The following is a 17,577-nucleotide window of genomic DNA, read 5'->3' as shown; positions in this document are numbered from 1 at the left end:
TTTGGAAATATTTCTGATGAATTGTGGAAAAAAAGTATGGTGGAAGACAAAGTTTTGCAGAAGGTTATGGAGTACTGTCTTGAAAGATGGCCTTCTAAGAGTGATGTTCCAGAGGAGATGTTCCCATTTTGGAAAGTCTCAGATGAAATTTTTATAGAGGGTGATTTCATTTACAGACAAGGAAAGTGTATTCCACCAGTTTCTTTACGGAATACCATTTTGAATTTAAGTCATGAAAGCCATGTTGGTATCACCTCAATGAAAAGACTTATTAGATCTTTGTTTTTGTGGCCAGGAGTTGACAGGTTTGTTGACAAGTTGGTTAGAGAGTGCCCGGAGTGTGTTAGTAGCGAGAAATCTCTTTGATGCAGTCCTGCTCCTCTTATTCCAGTTAAGTGGCCTGCGTTTCCATGGCAGAAAATTGGTATAGATTTTGCTGGGCCTTTTAATTTTTTGCCACAAGATTGTAGGTTCGCCAATGTTATGGTGGATTACCATTCTAAGTGGCCAGAAGTCAAACTGGTTCCAAGGGTCACAACTAGTAATGTGATTTTGTTTTTGAAGGAAGTTTTTGCCAGGGAACGTAATCCGGAAGTGATTATTTCTGACAATGGCGTGCAGTTGAAGTCATGTGAGATGCAAGAATTTCTTAAATCACAAAATGTTCGTCACATAACCACACCTTTGTATGAACCTCAAGGCAATGGGCAAGTTGAAAGGTATAATAAAGTTCTTAAGCAAGATATACTTTGGGCACGGAACTTTGGTGCTGAATGGAAAGAGAAACTAAGAGAGAAGTTATGGTTGTATCGGATAACTCCCCATTCCACTACTGAGGTCTCACCTTTTCGTTTAATTAGAGGTAGAGATCCAGTTTCTAAACTATGTCCTTGGTGGTTTAAGAAAGTTGTTAAGGATAAGTGTTCACAGCTGAATAAGGATGATATTGCTCGTACTGTAGAGTATAAACAGAATAGAAGCAAAATTCATTATGACTCTCACATGAATGTTAGAACACCAAATTTTCATGTGGGGGATTATGTTAGAATACGGAAACCTGGAATCTTGCTCAAAGGTGATGCTAGATATAGTAGACCTTTGAGAATTGTCAAAGTCAACAAGAATAGTGTTGTTACTCAAAATGGTCAAGTTTGGAATGTGAGACGTATCTCCAAGTGTTTTATGAATGAATGGTTCTTGTAACGGAAGAGATGTGTTATATCCTTCATTCCATGTATTTCCCTTTTAAATATGTTTCCCTTTTATGCACATTGTTTTCCTTTAATTATGGCACATGCCTTACAGTTGTATATGACATCATTCAGAACTGTGTTGAAACCATTCTGTTATGAACCTGGCTGTATGAAGTACTGTGCTCCAGAAGATTAAACCTCTTTTAATTTATCTTGGATTTGCCTCCTTCTTCTTTGGAATTTAATAGGAAAACCAAGCCAAGCGCCTGTTAATCACGTATCCCCCGAACAGTGGGTATCCCATTATAAGGCCCAGTTTGCTATATTGGATCATGACAGGGTACATGATCAAGAACAATTCTTGATGCCCTAAGCCAATCCTCCCTTGCACTTTACCAGGCAAGAGGTAGATCTAGCATTAAACTCAGTCCCGAGAGGTAGGGCGCCTGGGTTGGACTGTGTACCTGCTGATCTGTTCTTGCATAACAAAGCGACCTGGCTAATTTATATTCAGTCCCTAGCGAACACCATTGCCAGTGGTACCCCAATACCAGACTCATGGTTGGGAGCTGAAATCCTTCCAATCTTCAAAAACAGGGGATCGTTCAAACCCTGGCAATTACAGGCCCATAAGCCTCATCGTATGTTTACCAAAAGTGACAGCTAGGCAAATCTAGGATTTGTTTGACGAATTTGATATCCTTTCTCCTTTGCAGGCCGGGTTCCGCTCACACACCAGCACCATTGACCAGGTTTTTAGGTTTGTCTTAATTTATTGGCGTGTGGTGATTTTAAGAGGTGGTAACATTTATGCTGCTTTCATAGATCTTAAGTCTGCTTTCGACTTAGTCCCACGTGCCAAAATGTGGAGAGTATTTGCTGAACAGGGCATGCCTTTGGAATTATTGGCTTTTTTAATTCAACTTCATAACTCCAATTTTGCACAGGTTCGCTGGGGACAGCAGGGGAGTGTTACAGATAGGTTTCCTATTGCTAGGGGGATCCGACAGGGATGCGTTCTGGCACCAACTCTCTTTTCCCAATATATTAATGGGGTGATTCAGTATTTTATGAATCATCCAACTGACACCCCTCCCCTTGCTGGCATGAAGATCCCTCTGCTTATGTTTGCAGATGATACTTTGTTAATCTCAAAAACTCAAAAAGGTCTTCAGACGGCCATTGTTAGATTTGAAGAGTTTTGTTGAGACCATGGCCTTTTAGTCAATGTGGATAAGACCAAATTCATGGTGCTACTTAAACACAAGATTTTAAAAGGCAAAGTAGCCATGACTGAGCTATATTAGAGCAGAACCAAGTTTTTACATACTTGGGCATTACTCTAGGTAGCAAACTTAATTAGAAACCTCATATAGACCAGTTGGTCTTCAAACATGCTCAATTGTCTGGTGCCCTATTAAAGGAACAGCGCCTTTCTCACACCAAGCCCGTAGTCCCGGTTTTAAAAATCTATAACTCAAAAATTAGTGCCTCGGTCCTTTATGGGGCCGAATTATGGGGATTTGATAATCTAGCCTCCCTGACGATTTCCCAAAACAATATTTTGAGGGGTATAACTGGTCTCCCGCAATCTACACCATTGTTGCTCCTCTATTTAGATTTGGGTTGTCATTTTATCGAGGATATGGCACGATATCGAACAGTGGCCTATTGGAGAAGGCTCTGGGTTACCCCAGAGCTTTCCCTGTGCACACAAGACCTCCTCAAAGTAAGGGATGCAGATTGTATATGTAAAATCCCCTGGTTGAGGCAGGCAAAAGTTATTTTTAGTGAGATGGGGCTGAGCCGATTGTGGGAAAATCCTGGTAATAATGTTTTTCCTTCAAAAAAGGAATTTAAGGAGACATATTGGAGCATGGTTAAAATGAAGTTCTTCTCTACTATATCCAGTGCTCTTTCTTGGAGTATTGAATTTTATGGTGTGTTACTTCGCGAGCAAGCCAACACTTGTTTCGTCAATGGTCTGTGAAACCCTTGACTTCTTCAGGGCTGGAAACAAACCTGGAAAAACCGCGCGTGTCACAATGTGTTTACAAAAGTGTTACAAGTCCGCGCCTTCAAAGATGGTTCATTAAGCTGTGCCTCCTTTAAAAAGTCAAGACTTCTTGACTTTTTAAAGGGGGAAGCACCAGAATGATGGGATGCATTTTGATAAAACCCGTCATGAAGCCCATTGTGGTTAAGTCCATGTACGGTTACAACATTGTGTGTGAACCTTAAACACTATCTGCCATAGTACGGTGTGGTGTTGGTGCAAAGTGGGGGCGAATCACTGTTTTAGTACACAGTCTGTTGCTGGCTAGGTTTGAAATGTAGATGCAAGATCTAGAAAGGAGTGAAGGTGAAGTGCGTTTGAAATGATTGAATGTCGTTAGTGTGAGTGCAGGATCAAGACCAGACATTAATAGCGGGGTGTTAGGTGTGTCAAAAATTAAAATCCCAAATGCAAGTGCAGGTGCCCATAATGACCAGAATTGTCTCTTACAACCATGAGCGATAACGACAAGCCTACCTGTAACGGAATGGAATGAATAGTGGACCTAAATCAAGAAGTGGACACTCAGGTGAAGCAGTGCCTAATGTAAATATGCGAGAAGGACACAATAGGTGTCACTACACAAAAATTGCAAAAGTGCTAATGTACTTGACTCACCTTACACCAAGTGATAATTCCGACCCAGTGGGTCCTTCAATTTGTCTACAATGAAGAAATCTCTTCCATCAGATGCTTTGTAATAATAACTTCCATAAGTAAAATAAATTAATAATCTAACAGTTACGCCCTGTTTCCCTTCTGAATCCCTGACCACGTGTCACGGGATACTGTGGGATAATGCTTTTGAAATCTTAATAGCAGGGTCTCAACAGTGATCGGGAGATGCACTATTTCCTTGGCGATTGAGAGCATTTTGTAATATGAACCTTTCTGTGTGGTATGTGTTATGGATAAGACTACTGTGTGATTGCATGCGTAATTTATCTAATGTACCTTTTACGATCTCTATGTCTTGCTGCACCAAGTCCAGGAATAGTAAGAATAACATTCTACCTGTAACATGCTTCGCCCCATAACATGTGACGCTTTAATATTTTATTTTGGTTGCCTTTTGAAAAATTACCTGTAAACCATCTGTCGTTCTAGATCACACTGCCTCTACTAAATTTTACAAAGTGTCCCATGAATACTTCATTGTATGTTTCACCGCTGTCATATCTTTCGCAACATTTATGTGTTTGGCCACTTCAATATTCTTGTATGTTTGAAGAATTTACTTTCGAGATTGCCTCGTTATCCCATATTGTTTTCCCTGTATTTACACTCTTTGTCCCATTTCGCACTAACTTTGTGCAACTCAGTGGGTAAAAAAACACTGTTATACTTGGCTTGCTTACCTTTTTAATGTATACAATATGCCACTTTCTGTTATCATGGCATTAATAACCATTTAATTTGTGCAGCTCTATGAATGATCGGCCCTTCCTTCCACCTAAAATGGATACGTAATGAGTACACACACTGCAGGCCACACCACGACTCTAGGCAGCTTCATTAGCTTTCCAATAGCTGCTACAGCGTTCTAGTTGTTTTTGGCATTGGATGCATTTTAAATTCACTTCCGGGTTGCGTCTCCCACAGTATCCGGACCTGAATTCAGGAGAGAAACAGGGCAAACTCACCACATGTAAGAAAAGAATAGATTCTCTTGAATTAGAATGTGTTGAGTTACTTATGGAATTTCCGAGGGTGTTGTACAATGCGGTCCAAATATTCTTGTTTCTGGCTTAAATGTAAGCTTCTTTTTATGGCGAATGGTGCCTTATTAACTTGGTTTTGCCCTCACAAAGCGTATTGAAAATCAAAAGGATAGAAAAGTGGCTTATAATGCCAGAAGAGAGACTCGCCATCAAAATTTTAATTACATTACCTTACTCATAAGGGAAGATGAGATTTTGGCTATCTGTCTCAATTATTTCAGAATAGAAACTGTCTGTTATTTCTGATTTTAGAACAACTGTTAGATTATTAATTTATTTTACTTATGGAAGATATTATTACACAGATACACAAAGCATTTGATAGAAGAGATTTCTTCATCGCAGACAAATTTTAGGACCCACTGGGTCGGAATTATCACTAGGTGTAAGTTGAGCCAATTACATTAGCACTTTTGCAATTTTTCTGTTGTGACACCCATTGTGTCCTTCTTGCATATTTACATTAGGCACTGCTTTACCTCAGTGCCCACTTCTCGTTTTAGGTCCACGATTCATTCCACTCCGTTAGAGGTAGGCTTGTCGTTATCTCTCATGGTTGTTCGAGACAATTCTGGTCATCATGGGCACCTGCACTTGCATTTGGGATTTTCATTTTGACACAACTAAATCACCGCTATTAATGTCTGGTCCTGATCCTGCACTCACACTATAGATGTTCACTCGTTTCAAACACACTTCACCTTCACTCCTTTCTAGATCTTGCACCTACATTTCAAACCTAGCCGGCAACAAACGTTGTACTGAAACAGTGACTCACCCCCACTTTGCATCAACACCACACCGTACTATGGCAAATAGTGTTTAGGTTCACACACAATGTTGTAACCATGCATGGACTTCACCACAATGGGCTTCATGACGGATTTGATCAAAACGCATCCTTTCATTCTGGTGCTTACCCCTTTAAAAGTCAAGAGGTCTTAAATCACGGTGCACCGCTTAATGAAGCATCTTTGAAGGCGCTGACTTGTAACACTTTTGTAAACACAGTTTTTTCCATGTTTGTTCCAGCCCTGAAGAAGTCGAGTGTTTGACACTCCATTGACGAAACACGTGTTGGCTGGCTCGCGAAGTAACACACCATTAAAATTCAACACTCCAAGAAAGAACACCTTTGCCTTCATCCTTGTTAACGAATACTCATCTGTATTGTTTATCCGCTCATATGCTTGTGCACAGGACTTGTTGTTGTACTTTTTCCTCATGTTAATCAGTGTTTTATGGTTTCTCTGTCCTCTCTCTTATAGTGCTTAAAAGCATTAAAACATGCATTTGTAATAAATCTGTTTTCTTTTCAATTTCCTTAGGTATCACTTTGTTTTATTCATCGAAGATTGGTTCTTGCTAAAGACCATATCATTCAATTCGACAAAGAATTTGAGGAAATTAAATATTTATATTACTATTGTGACTGGTTTGGATTAATTTGATGGGGTGAAAATAGTTTGCATTATAGCTATTTATTGAACTTAAGTGAGGGAAGCTTTTAAAATATTTATAAGAAAAGAAACTACAAATTATGGCAACAGAAGAAAGCCCAGATACACTATTTGTTATTGTGGAGCAGCCCTTGGACCAGGTTGGTCTACAGATGCCGTCCAGTGAGCCAGAGGCTCAATTGCATCTTTATGAACCCTGCCAGTCTCCTTTCCAGCGCATACAGATTCTCGATCTGGAATGCGACGATGACCCCGAGACCTTCCTGATGATGTTTCAGTGCGCAGCGGAAGACGCCATGTTGCCTAAAGAGGATTGGCCACAACAGCTAGCTCCACTTCTTACCGGGAATGCCAGGGAGGTTTATCAGGCATTGCCATTGTACAATGCTAATAATTATGATGACGTAAAAAATGCAATTCTCGCACATGTGAGCGTGAGCGAGGAAAGTTACCGGAAAAAGTTCCGCAGCTTGGATTTCACCGCAGGGGCCAACCTGCAGACAGTGGCGCAGCAACTGCGAGCCTGGGGCAAAAGGTGGCTGAAACCAGAGACGCGGAGTGCCGCAGAAATGATGGAGCTAATTTTAGTGGAACAGTTCCTCCGCATCCTGCCAGAGAGTGCAAGGGAATGGCTAAGTCAACACAAAGTGCAGTCCCTGGACAGCGCCGTTCAGTTGATGGAGGGTTTCCTTACTGGTGAAGACATCGGACCAGCTTACAAAAATGCTAACTCGTTTGTCCAGTCTTCGGCCCGCGGCAAAGAGCTCTTTGCTTCAGGTAGGAGGAAGTTTATGCGAAGCACGGCTACGTATTATTTCCGAGGGAATGTGTCTGATTGAAGTTGTTGTGTTTATATTTTGTGTCGCTTAAATGTCATTTTCCTATTCTCCTTGGGATATGTTTGTTATTTATTGGCCGAAAAGCATTTCCATTACAAAGAAGGACCTATGCTGTACACTGGACAGTTGCCGTTGAAATGACATAATGTGAAACCAAACTGAGCTGATCATGAATTTTGGCACCACTGTCTGTAAGTGGGTATGGAAGACCAGCAATGATAGGCAGGCATTTCTAAATCTAACATGACATAAAGGACCAATAGACATGCATGCTTTGTTGTAGATTACCTGCTTCGCACTCTGTTACCACCTAGGGGTGGGCCTGTGTTACAACTTTCTTTTAAGTTGATTTCTAGAATGACATGTGATCAGATAGCCGACCCCCACTGTACACCAGCATAGAGTCTCCACTTTTTGATTATTTTTTCTATCAGGCTCAGAGCTAAAGTTTGGGGCATCACGTGAAGTGCCAGATGCACCAGGTAGTGGTTTGGAACACATACCATGAGCTACAGGGTCCGAACAGACTAATTTCAAGTCTCAACCCAAATCACTTGAACAGACCTGAAAGCAAGCCTCAAAGCAATTGGGAGATTGGTCCTGTTTGGTGAACAATTTTATGCTTGAGCACCAAGAAGTAGAGGAGTGCTTTACACAGCAACATTGACACAATACACATGCATTCAACAAATACCAGGGCTACTAATGGGGTGAAGACATGGGGTCGGTGGTGCAGGGAAAGGAAGCAAGAGAATAGTATGCAAACTTGGACCAATATATAAGTTGCTAAGAGATTTCCTCCATAGAGCCAGTATCAGATTCTGGTAGAGTCCTGTTTTGGCAGAGAGCCTGCAGAGTTAGGTGTGTGCTTTAGGAGATTGTACATGGTTATGGTAGCAAAGAAGACCGCCTTATCCAGTCAGATGAAATAGTACAGTGGGAGACCCAGTTGTAAACTACTAAGTAGTCTGTCTTGTTCTGTAGCAGTTGATCATTTTTTGTTTAAAAGAGTAGATCATTGTTCTATATATAACTAATTAGCAGCCTTATGACTGAGTGGGAGCTGGTTGATTTAAAGTGAAACCTGGCAAGGAGATGTCGCTGAGAGAAATAGTTGAATGAAGGGGAAAAGGGTTCCAGGACTGATCTGAGGATCACACAAATATAGGGCTATGGTTGATGATAGTGGAGTACACCAAACTACAGAGAGAGAGAGAGAGAGAGAGAGAGAGAGAGAGAGAGAGAGAGAGAGAGAGAGAGGGGTAGGAAGTGTTCTCATTGAATGTATCACAAGCTGTTCATGACAGGAAAATTGGACAGTCATAAGTAATTGACAGTATTTGTTTTCTGGTTTGGAAAACGTTGGGTGATCCACGCAAGCCACACATCCCTGGACTCCCCCGGTTGTCTAGTTTTTAGAAATGTGTGGGTTTGGTAGGTTTCCCTCGATGGTCGACGAGCCCGGGGCCAAAAACCAAGGTGACCACCCTTGTAAAACCAGGTAACTTTGTGATTGGTAATTATGATGTCTCCACAATACTCTTTGGGCCATTACGTGTCAGGGGTACTTGGCCCACCCTCAAAAGTGAGGTACCCTTTTTATCGGGGGGAATACTAGGTGGTTTGAAAGTTGTCAGCCTGGTGACCCCACAATTTTCCTACACAGAAATGTGAGAACATTTGATTTTGCCAACTAGATGTCCGGTTTATACAGGATTGTGGGTAGGAAAACACTGTAATGCAAGGAAAATGTGTGACTATAGTCCCATTTTGAGGTTTTCATGGCATTGTGAATAAAAAAAAGTTGTTGGGATCATGAGAGGCACACTCCCCTGCACTCCCTATGTTTTTTAATTTACAAATATATCTAAAGTTGGTAGATTTTCCCTCCAGACAAGCTACACCTTGGCATAGAAAGACGGACAGGACAAACATTACTGCCTATCCATATGTTCTTCAAGTACACACACATACTGGTTGGATTTGGCACGAGGGTGAGTGAAGGTTCAGAGCGTAACATTTTATTACCAAGAGATTTCACAAAAAGTAAATGCACTGTTAATAATTAAAAGGTTAAAAACCTGAACCAATGACTCTCAGCTCATAAGCTCTAAAGCCACGTCAAGGGACCATCCTCTTTACAGGCCATTCACACACCTTTCATGTGTGACACACACAAGACCATTGACATCGCTAGCCGCGGGCCAAGCACATTCCAACAGACTGTGCCATTTAATGGCCCATCACTTTCATATGCCCACATGACTGATACAGCAATCACACCGGCTGACAGTTGATGCAGTGTGAGCAGTGGCTTGGCTAGCAGTGTGTGTAATGACCAGCAGCAGGTTACTGCTCGCACTCCGCCAGCCAAGCGCCAGTCCACGCACACCGCCAGCCAAGCTTCAGTCCCCGCCCACACCGCCAGCCAACTACCAGTCCATTAACACAGTCAAGAATTTTTATCAAGAAAGAAAACACAAACCCATTGGAATTGGATACAAAACTATAACCACAGACACAACAGTGGTAACTAAATACATCATTCTAATGCCGTCCGTGAAACAGAACTACAAATATAAAACAGTACAGACTAGGCAGTTTACTATTAGACTCACAGAAGAACCCAAACACTATTAGACTCACAGAAGAACCCAAAAACTCTTGTGTGATACAATCTGAAACATGTGGGCACACACAATCCAGGACAATCATCACAGTGGAAACGACTCTCCTTACACATACCTCTTCACAAACAGACTCTATATCTCTTATCAAGCCCATCAAAAAAGTGAAACCCACAAACTTCTTCATCTCATCCAGATTTGTGGGAGTCCACCAGTTAGCTCTGGAAAGCGCCCTAAGTCTGGCACTGTTGGCCCCCCAAAAACTGTTCAGCATACACGTTAGTCTGCTCAACCATCTTAGCCAAAAATGCATCATCCATAAACAAGTGAAACTGTATAGGCAAAAAAAAATCACAATTCACTCTACCCCCCACATTCTCACTAAAGGCAGGCAACAGCGGCTGCACCATGTTTGAATCCTCCCTGAGTTCAGCACTTCCAATTGGAAAGCCTTGCAGCCCCAGGCTGCAATCCAGATGCCTCTTGATGCACCATCAACACATCAGTGTCCTCCTCTAAAACCATCACTTCATCCACATAGAAAGTAGCTTCATCCTTTCTGAGAGTAGCTTCATCACCAGATGATTTCTCGTGGACAGAAATGTCACTGCCAAAATCTTGCACTCCCTCCTCTGCCTCAGATTGACTCAGTCTCATACTCCAGGTTAGAGGAAGATTAAAAAAACATACCAACCACCTGATGAGCGGTAATCCTTCGGCTAGCCATAATCCTTACTAATAAAGGTAACTTGACAAACAAGTCCACAGGAACAAACTCTTTGTAAAATAAGTAATAAACAAAATGTGGCTTTAGCACAAAGACCTATGTTTTCCAAAATTATACCACACACTTGCCAGAAACACCTAGAATCAGCACCACCTACTCTGCACAGACGCAGCTAGGACCAAAAATATCCCGTTAAAAAAGAAAATTGCACATGAGATATACATTGTACACAAATCCCAAAACAATTTCACACTCAAAACATAAGCTAAATATGCTGCTATTATGACACCAATTACAAAATATTCATTCATGCATGACAATAATGCTCATTTGGAGTGAACACAACAAAAATGTTTTTCAAGCACCTGCAACTACGCAAACTGTAGATGAACTACTGACGAAACCGCAAACCAGAATCAAAAAGCTTTGCACTAGAAAAAGAGGCGAAATAAAACATTACAATCACATATGCAAATAATGCACCAGTCCACACACAATCTACCAGCCATACTGCGGGGCAGATAGGCCTACAAATAAAGCCAGAACATGCACTCCCAAAATGGACCTCTGCCAAAATAATCACCCAAGTAATGGGGAGCGACCCTTGCCCCCCGCTCCCCGACATCGCCAAAATTAATCTAAAAAAGAAATCCCTGGTGGGGGGCGGAGCTTGCCGGCGACCAAAATGGCCGCTTGAGCCTAGTGCTCTGTCTCGTCGGCAAAATCCTTCATTATCCTGCATCAGTTCTTTAAATAGTCGCGATTGTAGCACCCCCTAAAACTGAGGACGGCTGAAGCTTGCAGTGGCTGCCTGGCTGCTGAGATTTGGTGCCGGGGATCCGAGTTATTAGACGCGGCGGTGCTGCGGCGTTGAAGGCCTTCCAGCCGCGTCCTGAAGTGCAGCGCCCGCCCCCGCTGCGTCATCGTGCGTGCGGCCAGAGTGCTGCCATGAACCCGGGGGCGAACTCTGCATCGGTCCGGGGGCCCTGGAAAGGTACGTGCTCCCCGGCGCCTGGTCCCAGTAGAGGTTTTGAATGAAATATCAATGTATTTGGACATTTGAGACTTATACATCTACTATGAAATTGTCCATAAATCAAATAACAAAAAAACCTTTTTTTTAAAAAAAAAGAAGTTCTCCATTTAGAGCAAGTATGAGAAAAGATTATTACTAAAAGAAATGATAACTTGGAAATAATGAATAAAACTTTGTTCTTCTAAAGAAAGTTAATAAGACTGCTGTGTATTTGTCACCCATACCAAATTGAATGTTGAATATATATTTGTACTAAAATATTGTGGCCATTGAGGGAAAATTGTTCTTCTTGCTGTGTTTTTTCATTCCCCTCCTTTTTCCCTGGCCGAATTCAGTTTTGAGGGGGCCCCATTAATTTTACCTGTGCCCCCCCCACCCACTCACCTCCCTGTTGTGAAGGCACGGACAGCATCATAGCGGGCGCTTCGTTGACAGCCACTCCTCGACGAAGAGACACACGGTGGGGCGAGCTGCGGGACTGTTGATGGTCACTAGAGTGCAGCTAGGAGTGCAACGGAGACGGCGACTGCGTGGGGAGGCCCTGGACGCTTGGAGGCCCAGGCCCGTGGTGCGGACCACGGGGGGTAAAACAGCGAATTCCCTCATGTCGCAGGCACTGGGCTGAGCTGGGGTGGATCTCAACGCTAGCTCGGAGGCGTTGACTGCCCGGGACGTTCCTGATCTGCTGGAGTGTATCGTCCTTAGCGGGTCACGGCAGCCGCGGGGCTTCGTACCAGTTGGCAGTATGGACAGAGGGGATAAGACACATAGCAAGATGTCCTTTGATTTAAGGCGCTCCAAGTCGCAGGAGCCTCCGGGCGAGAACAGTGCTAACACACAAATGGGTGAAGACTCTGCTGCGGGCACGGACATAAAAAGCATGCTTTTGGCCATGGAAAAAGGCCTCCAAAACAGTATGTCTTCCTAGGCTCGAAGATAGATGCCCTCACCTACAGAATGGCGGAGCGCATCGACAAGCATGCTGAAAGGCTCAATAAGTCCGAAAGAAGGTTAACTGAGGTGGAGGAGGCTCAAACGTAGCTGGACACTGATCACAAAAAGATCGAGAAACTAATGATGGCGCTGCAAGATAAAACGGAGGATTTGGAGGCCTGTTTGCGTCGCTGTAACCTACGTATCACGGGACTTCCGGAGACAACCCAGACGGGCAACATGCAGAATTTCATTGAAAAACTCTTGATCACTCTTCTCGGTGAGGGATCCTTCTCCACAATGTTTGTTGTGGAGCGTGCACACCGCTCGCTGGGCCCTCGCCCACGGCCTGGGGCACCGCCGCGCCGTATCATTGCCAAGCTGCTGAATTATAGGGACAGAGATGCGGCGCTACGGCTGGCTAGAGATAACAAATCACTACAATATGAGGGCTTAGAGATTTTATTATATGCTGATTTCACTGCCAGGTTGCAGGAAGCGCGCAAGCGCTTTGCCCCATTCAAACGACAGCTCAGGGACCTTGGTCTGGATTATGCAATGCTGTACCCAGCTAAACCGCGAGTGAACCAGCAGGGGGAATCCCACCTTTTCACCGATCCCAGAGCCCTGCAGCAAGCGTTGAAAGGTTGGACGAGGGATCATCGCAGGGACGCGAACAGACCGGCGGCTGGCGAGGAGAGGAGCAGCCAGCTGGATGAGCAGGAGTGAATCTTTTCAGCTTTAACGCTTCATGAATGAAATAAAATGAATGAAATGAAATGAAATGAAATGAAAATGCTTTTTATAAAGCGCGAATAGCTGCCCGGAGGTGTCCAAGCGCTATGAAACTTCATAAGGACTGGGGATCTGTGAGTCACTGCAAGCGGTGAGGTCTAATTTTGGGGACTGTTTCTTTGCTAGTTTGGATCCAGGATGTGGGGCAGCGGGGAGTCAACAGGGGTCCTGGTGGCTCAGAGTGTCCATTACAGAGATGGCGACGGCGGCGTAGCTCTCGCCGAACTCAAGGATATTGGTGCCGGTCAAAGGTTTGATGGGCATGGACAGAAATCTAGCAAGAGTTGACCATAGCGCTGGACCGAAAGAGGGGAGGTATATTCATGTATTGGGGTCGTCTACAGCGATGCTAGAACTGTTAAAAGACTTGCCTTGCTTATTATTACTGATGCACAGTATGCGGTACAACGAGGGGTTGGATAAGAGAGTATAGTTTTCTTTGTGCATCTGCACTACACAAGAGTTGTGTGGCAACCTTGGCCCCCGCGCGTAATGCACCTTTATGACTTCCAGGAGGTCATGTTATTTGATAATTGGGAAGGGGGGAGGGTGGGTGGTGAAGTTCTCTGCAAGGCCAGGTTGGGGGGGTCTGCTGTGGGGGGTGGAAGAGTTTCTGGGATGGGATCGAATGTTTGGGGGAGGGGCGAGATTGTATCTGTTTTTCAGCATACAGCTAACTGCAAACTCACACCCTGTACATTTTTGTTTTTTTAGCATGCACCAGAGCGTAGAAACACTCATTATATACACATGCAAGAAACTCAGATTAGCTGACGATGGCGAGTAATGCGGCACCTAAGAAAGCTAGACCAGTTGACTCGATTAGGGCACTCGCATGGAACGTCAGGGGCCTTAATGATTATCGGAAGAAGTGAATGGGTTATTTACAGAGGCATCAGATTGATGTGGCGCTCCTGCAGGAGACTCACCTGCCTTCATCGAGCAGGATGTTGCATAGCAAAGGATTCAAGGGTAATATTGCCTCTGCGGGTTTCACAACACATGCTAGGGGCGTACTAACTTGGGTCAACCCTAGATCGAAGTTAACATTGGACCTTTGGAGTGCAGACCCAGAAGGCCATTTTGTAATCTCGAGATGTAAGGGTATGGGGCTAGACTTAATATTGGTTAATGTGTACGGCCCGAACCTTGATTCCCCTGACTTTTACAAATCACTGGCAGCAAGGACAGGCGATTTCTCCCCGGCCCAGTTCCTCTGGGGTGGGTATTTTAACCTGGTGTTTGACCCGGCCTTGGATAGATCTACAGGCCCGGCCCGTAGGCCCTCTGCTGCCGCCCAAATACTTCTCAGCGTGATCACCAGCTCCGATCTGGATGATGTGTGGAGAGTGTGTCATGCAGAGCAGGGGGCTATACGCACTATTCCGCCTATCGCAATATTCACACCCGAATAGATTATTGGCTAGCGTCTTCCTCGCTGCTGGGGCAGATACGTGACTGTAGGGTCTTACTGCGCACCCTATCTGATCATTCACCAATACTCTTGGTTGTGGCGACCCCTAAGAAAACGCTCTCGCCGTTTACGTGGCGATTCCCACCCTACTCGCTCCTTGAACCTGTATTTCGAGGGGAACTCGCAGAAGCAATAGAGGTCTTTTTTGAGGCCAACTTGGGGTCTGTAGACAGCTTTCAGTCAGTTTGGGAGGCATTTAAGGTCTATATTCGGGGCTTTGCCATGTCTAAGCACTCGGGGGTCCTTAAGTCGATTAGACGAAGACTGACAGAGCTGGCACGACAATTGTTGAGCTTAGAGGCGCACCAGCGTACTGCCTACGACACAGCAGTTGACGAGGATATTCAAACCTTAATGACGGAACACCACGAGGAGGCTGACAGAGAGTTTAAACATATGGGAAAGTATGCAACAGCACGTACATACGGGGAGGGTGATAGGCCGAGTTCTGTTTTGGCGAGGGTGTTGCGGGGGAGAAGGGGCAGACCACAGGTCACGGAGGGGAGGTCGGAGGGGGGCGAGATCCTTACTGACTAGGTGGATATAGCACAGCAGTTTAGAAGCTACTACACTGATCTATATGCATCTAAGATCGGGGACCTTGACGACGAAATCCTAGATTACTTGGAACACATAGAACTACCCACACTTACCAACACACATAGGGAATTCCTGATGCTACCCATCGAGAAGGATGAAATTGTCGAGGCCCTGGCGGGTATGCGGTCGGGCAGTGCGCCTGGCGCTGATGGACTTACAGTTGGCTTTTTTAAGGCGTTCCAAGACCAATTGCTCCCACATTTGTCGACGTTATTTGACGACATCTGTGTGGAAGGCTGCATGCCACACTCCATGAAAGAGGCGCTAATGGTCACCATACTTTAGCCTGGAAAGCCGCCTGAGGAGTGCAGCTCATATAGACCCCTTTCCCTCCTAAACGTGGACACCAAAATATTTGCCAAAGTGTTGGCAAACCGATTGCCGCTCTTGGCCCCATTGCTTGTCGCTCCCGAACAGGCGGGATTTATCCCCAGCAGGAACCTCACTTACAATATTTGCACTATGCAGCATGTTAAACAGGACACTGAGGCGATTGCTGTGTTTCTTGACATGGAGAAGGCCTTTGATTCAGTGGAGTGGCCATTTATGAGGCGAGTGTTGCTACGGATGGGTCTGGGATTAACCTTCCTGCAAATGTTAGGATCGCTGTACAACAAACCGAAGGCCAGGGTATGCCTCAGAGATTAGTTCACTGACTCCTTTCCCATCACTAGGCGGACCAGACAGGGATGCCCCCTGAACCCTCTGCTCTATGACCTGGTGGCAGACCCGCTGGCGTGTGCACTTCAGGAATACCATGCTAACGAGGGCATAAGCTTCCCTGCATACAGGATAGTTGTCTCTATGTATGCGGACGACACCTTGCTCTATGTTCGTGACCCAGAAACTTATCTATTGTCGATGCTCGGAGAAGTGGTGCACTTTGGTGCCCTGTCCGGACTAAGAGTTAACTGGGCTAAGTCGCTCGCCTTCCCCCTCACTCCGGTAACACAGCAATTTGACATGGAGTTCCCGCTCTTGTGGACCACAGATCCGATCAGATACTTGGGGATACGGCTGCACACTGACCATGAGACTGTGTTCAGGGAGAACTACAGGGTGGCTTTCAGCAAGTTAGAAGATGATGTTGAAGCCTGGTGCAGACTCCCCCTCTCGCTCCTGGGTCGCATCTCTATTATGAAGATGGAAGTGCTCCCCAGAATGCTATTTCTGTTTGTCAACCTCTCGATGGTGCTGCCCCGGGTTTTCTTTCAGAGATTGACACAGCTCATGACCAAGCTAGCCAGGGTGGGCAAGAAGCCTAGGGTACGATGGAGAATCCTAACCCTGCCTTATAGTATGGGTGGCCTAGGCGCCCCGGACCTGGAGCTCTACTACAGAGTCGCTCAGGCGTCGCACCTGCACACTTGGGTACATGGTGATGCGCTTACCCCCCATGTTCATATGGAGAAGTTATTTGCAGCTCTGTTATCGCTTCCTGCTACCGTTTTTAGACCGGTACAAAAGGGGGTGGTGATGGATGGAGCATCTGAACCAATCAAACACTCACAAATAACTTCTCCATATGAACATGGGGGGTAAGCGCATCACCATGTACCCAAGTGAAGTAGTGTGGCTCACTGGTTAGAGGCGGCAGACCGAGAGCAGAGGACGGCCCGGGACCAGGGTTCGATTCCCGGCGCGGCAGGTTTCTGGACCAGGGTCAGCGGACTCGATAATTCTCTCGCCTCGGTGCCCACTCTGATCAGCGATCACACTCGGCAACTCTGGGCATTAGCTTGCCTCATCTTCACTAACGGCCCCACCAGACCGCCGGGGATGCCTGGTCTCACCCTGGAGATACCCATTAAGGGACCATCTCTCAGGGAAGCCAGGAAGGGTTTCGCAGTGGTCGAAGCGCCTTGGGACCCTACGGGTAAGTAGTGCGCTATATAAATGCCTATACATACACCCAGTCAACAGATCTGGGTTTAATCCATCACTGTTCTTTAGCCCACTCTGCCACCCCAGTTCAGACATGGCCATATGCAAATCAGTCTGACCCTGTGCCTCATGGGAACAGTCCAGCCCGAACTGCCAAGCCATGCCTTCCCTGGACCGGAAACAAGCTTCCTAGGACCGGTGTCTGGCCTTACAGCCGTCTTCAGCCAGGCTT

The 17,577-nt window shown here is 45.1% G+C and overlaps 1 protein-coding gene across 9 annotated transcripts in view; it reads left to right on the top strand.

Moving 5' to 3' along the window:
* The window catches only part of LOC147701408 (zinc finger and SCAN domain-containing protein 26-like), a 308,572-nt gene that overhangs the window by 189,672 nt on the left and 101,323 nt on the right, over window positions 1–17,577 (top strand). For all 9 annotated transcript variants that reach the window (XR_015297461.1, XR_015297460.1, XR_015297462.1 and 6 more), the window contains exon 2: window positions 6,299–7,207. Coding sequence is in view for 6 of the 9 variants with exons in the window: in XM_086930090.1 (XP_086786216.1) it covers window positions 6,511–7,207 (697 nt within the window). In the remaining 3 variants the exon portion in view is untranslated. The remainder of the gene's footprint in view (window positions 1–6,298; window positions 7,208–17,577) is intronic.

This window comes from Lissotriton vulgaris, chromosome 7, assembly GCF_964263255.1.
Source record: "Lissotriton vulgaris chromosome 7, aLisVul1.2, whole genome shotgun sequence".
NCBI classification, from domain to species: domain Eukaryota; kingdom Metazoa; phylum Chordata; class Amphibia; order Caudata; family Salamandridae; genus Lissotriton; species Lissotriton vulgaris.
Note: the sequence above shows the minus strand (reverse complement) of the source record. Positions and strands in the feature narration are given on the sequence as shown.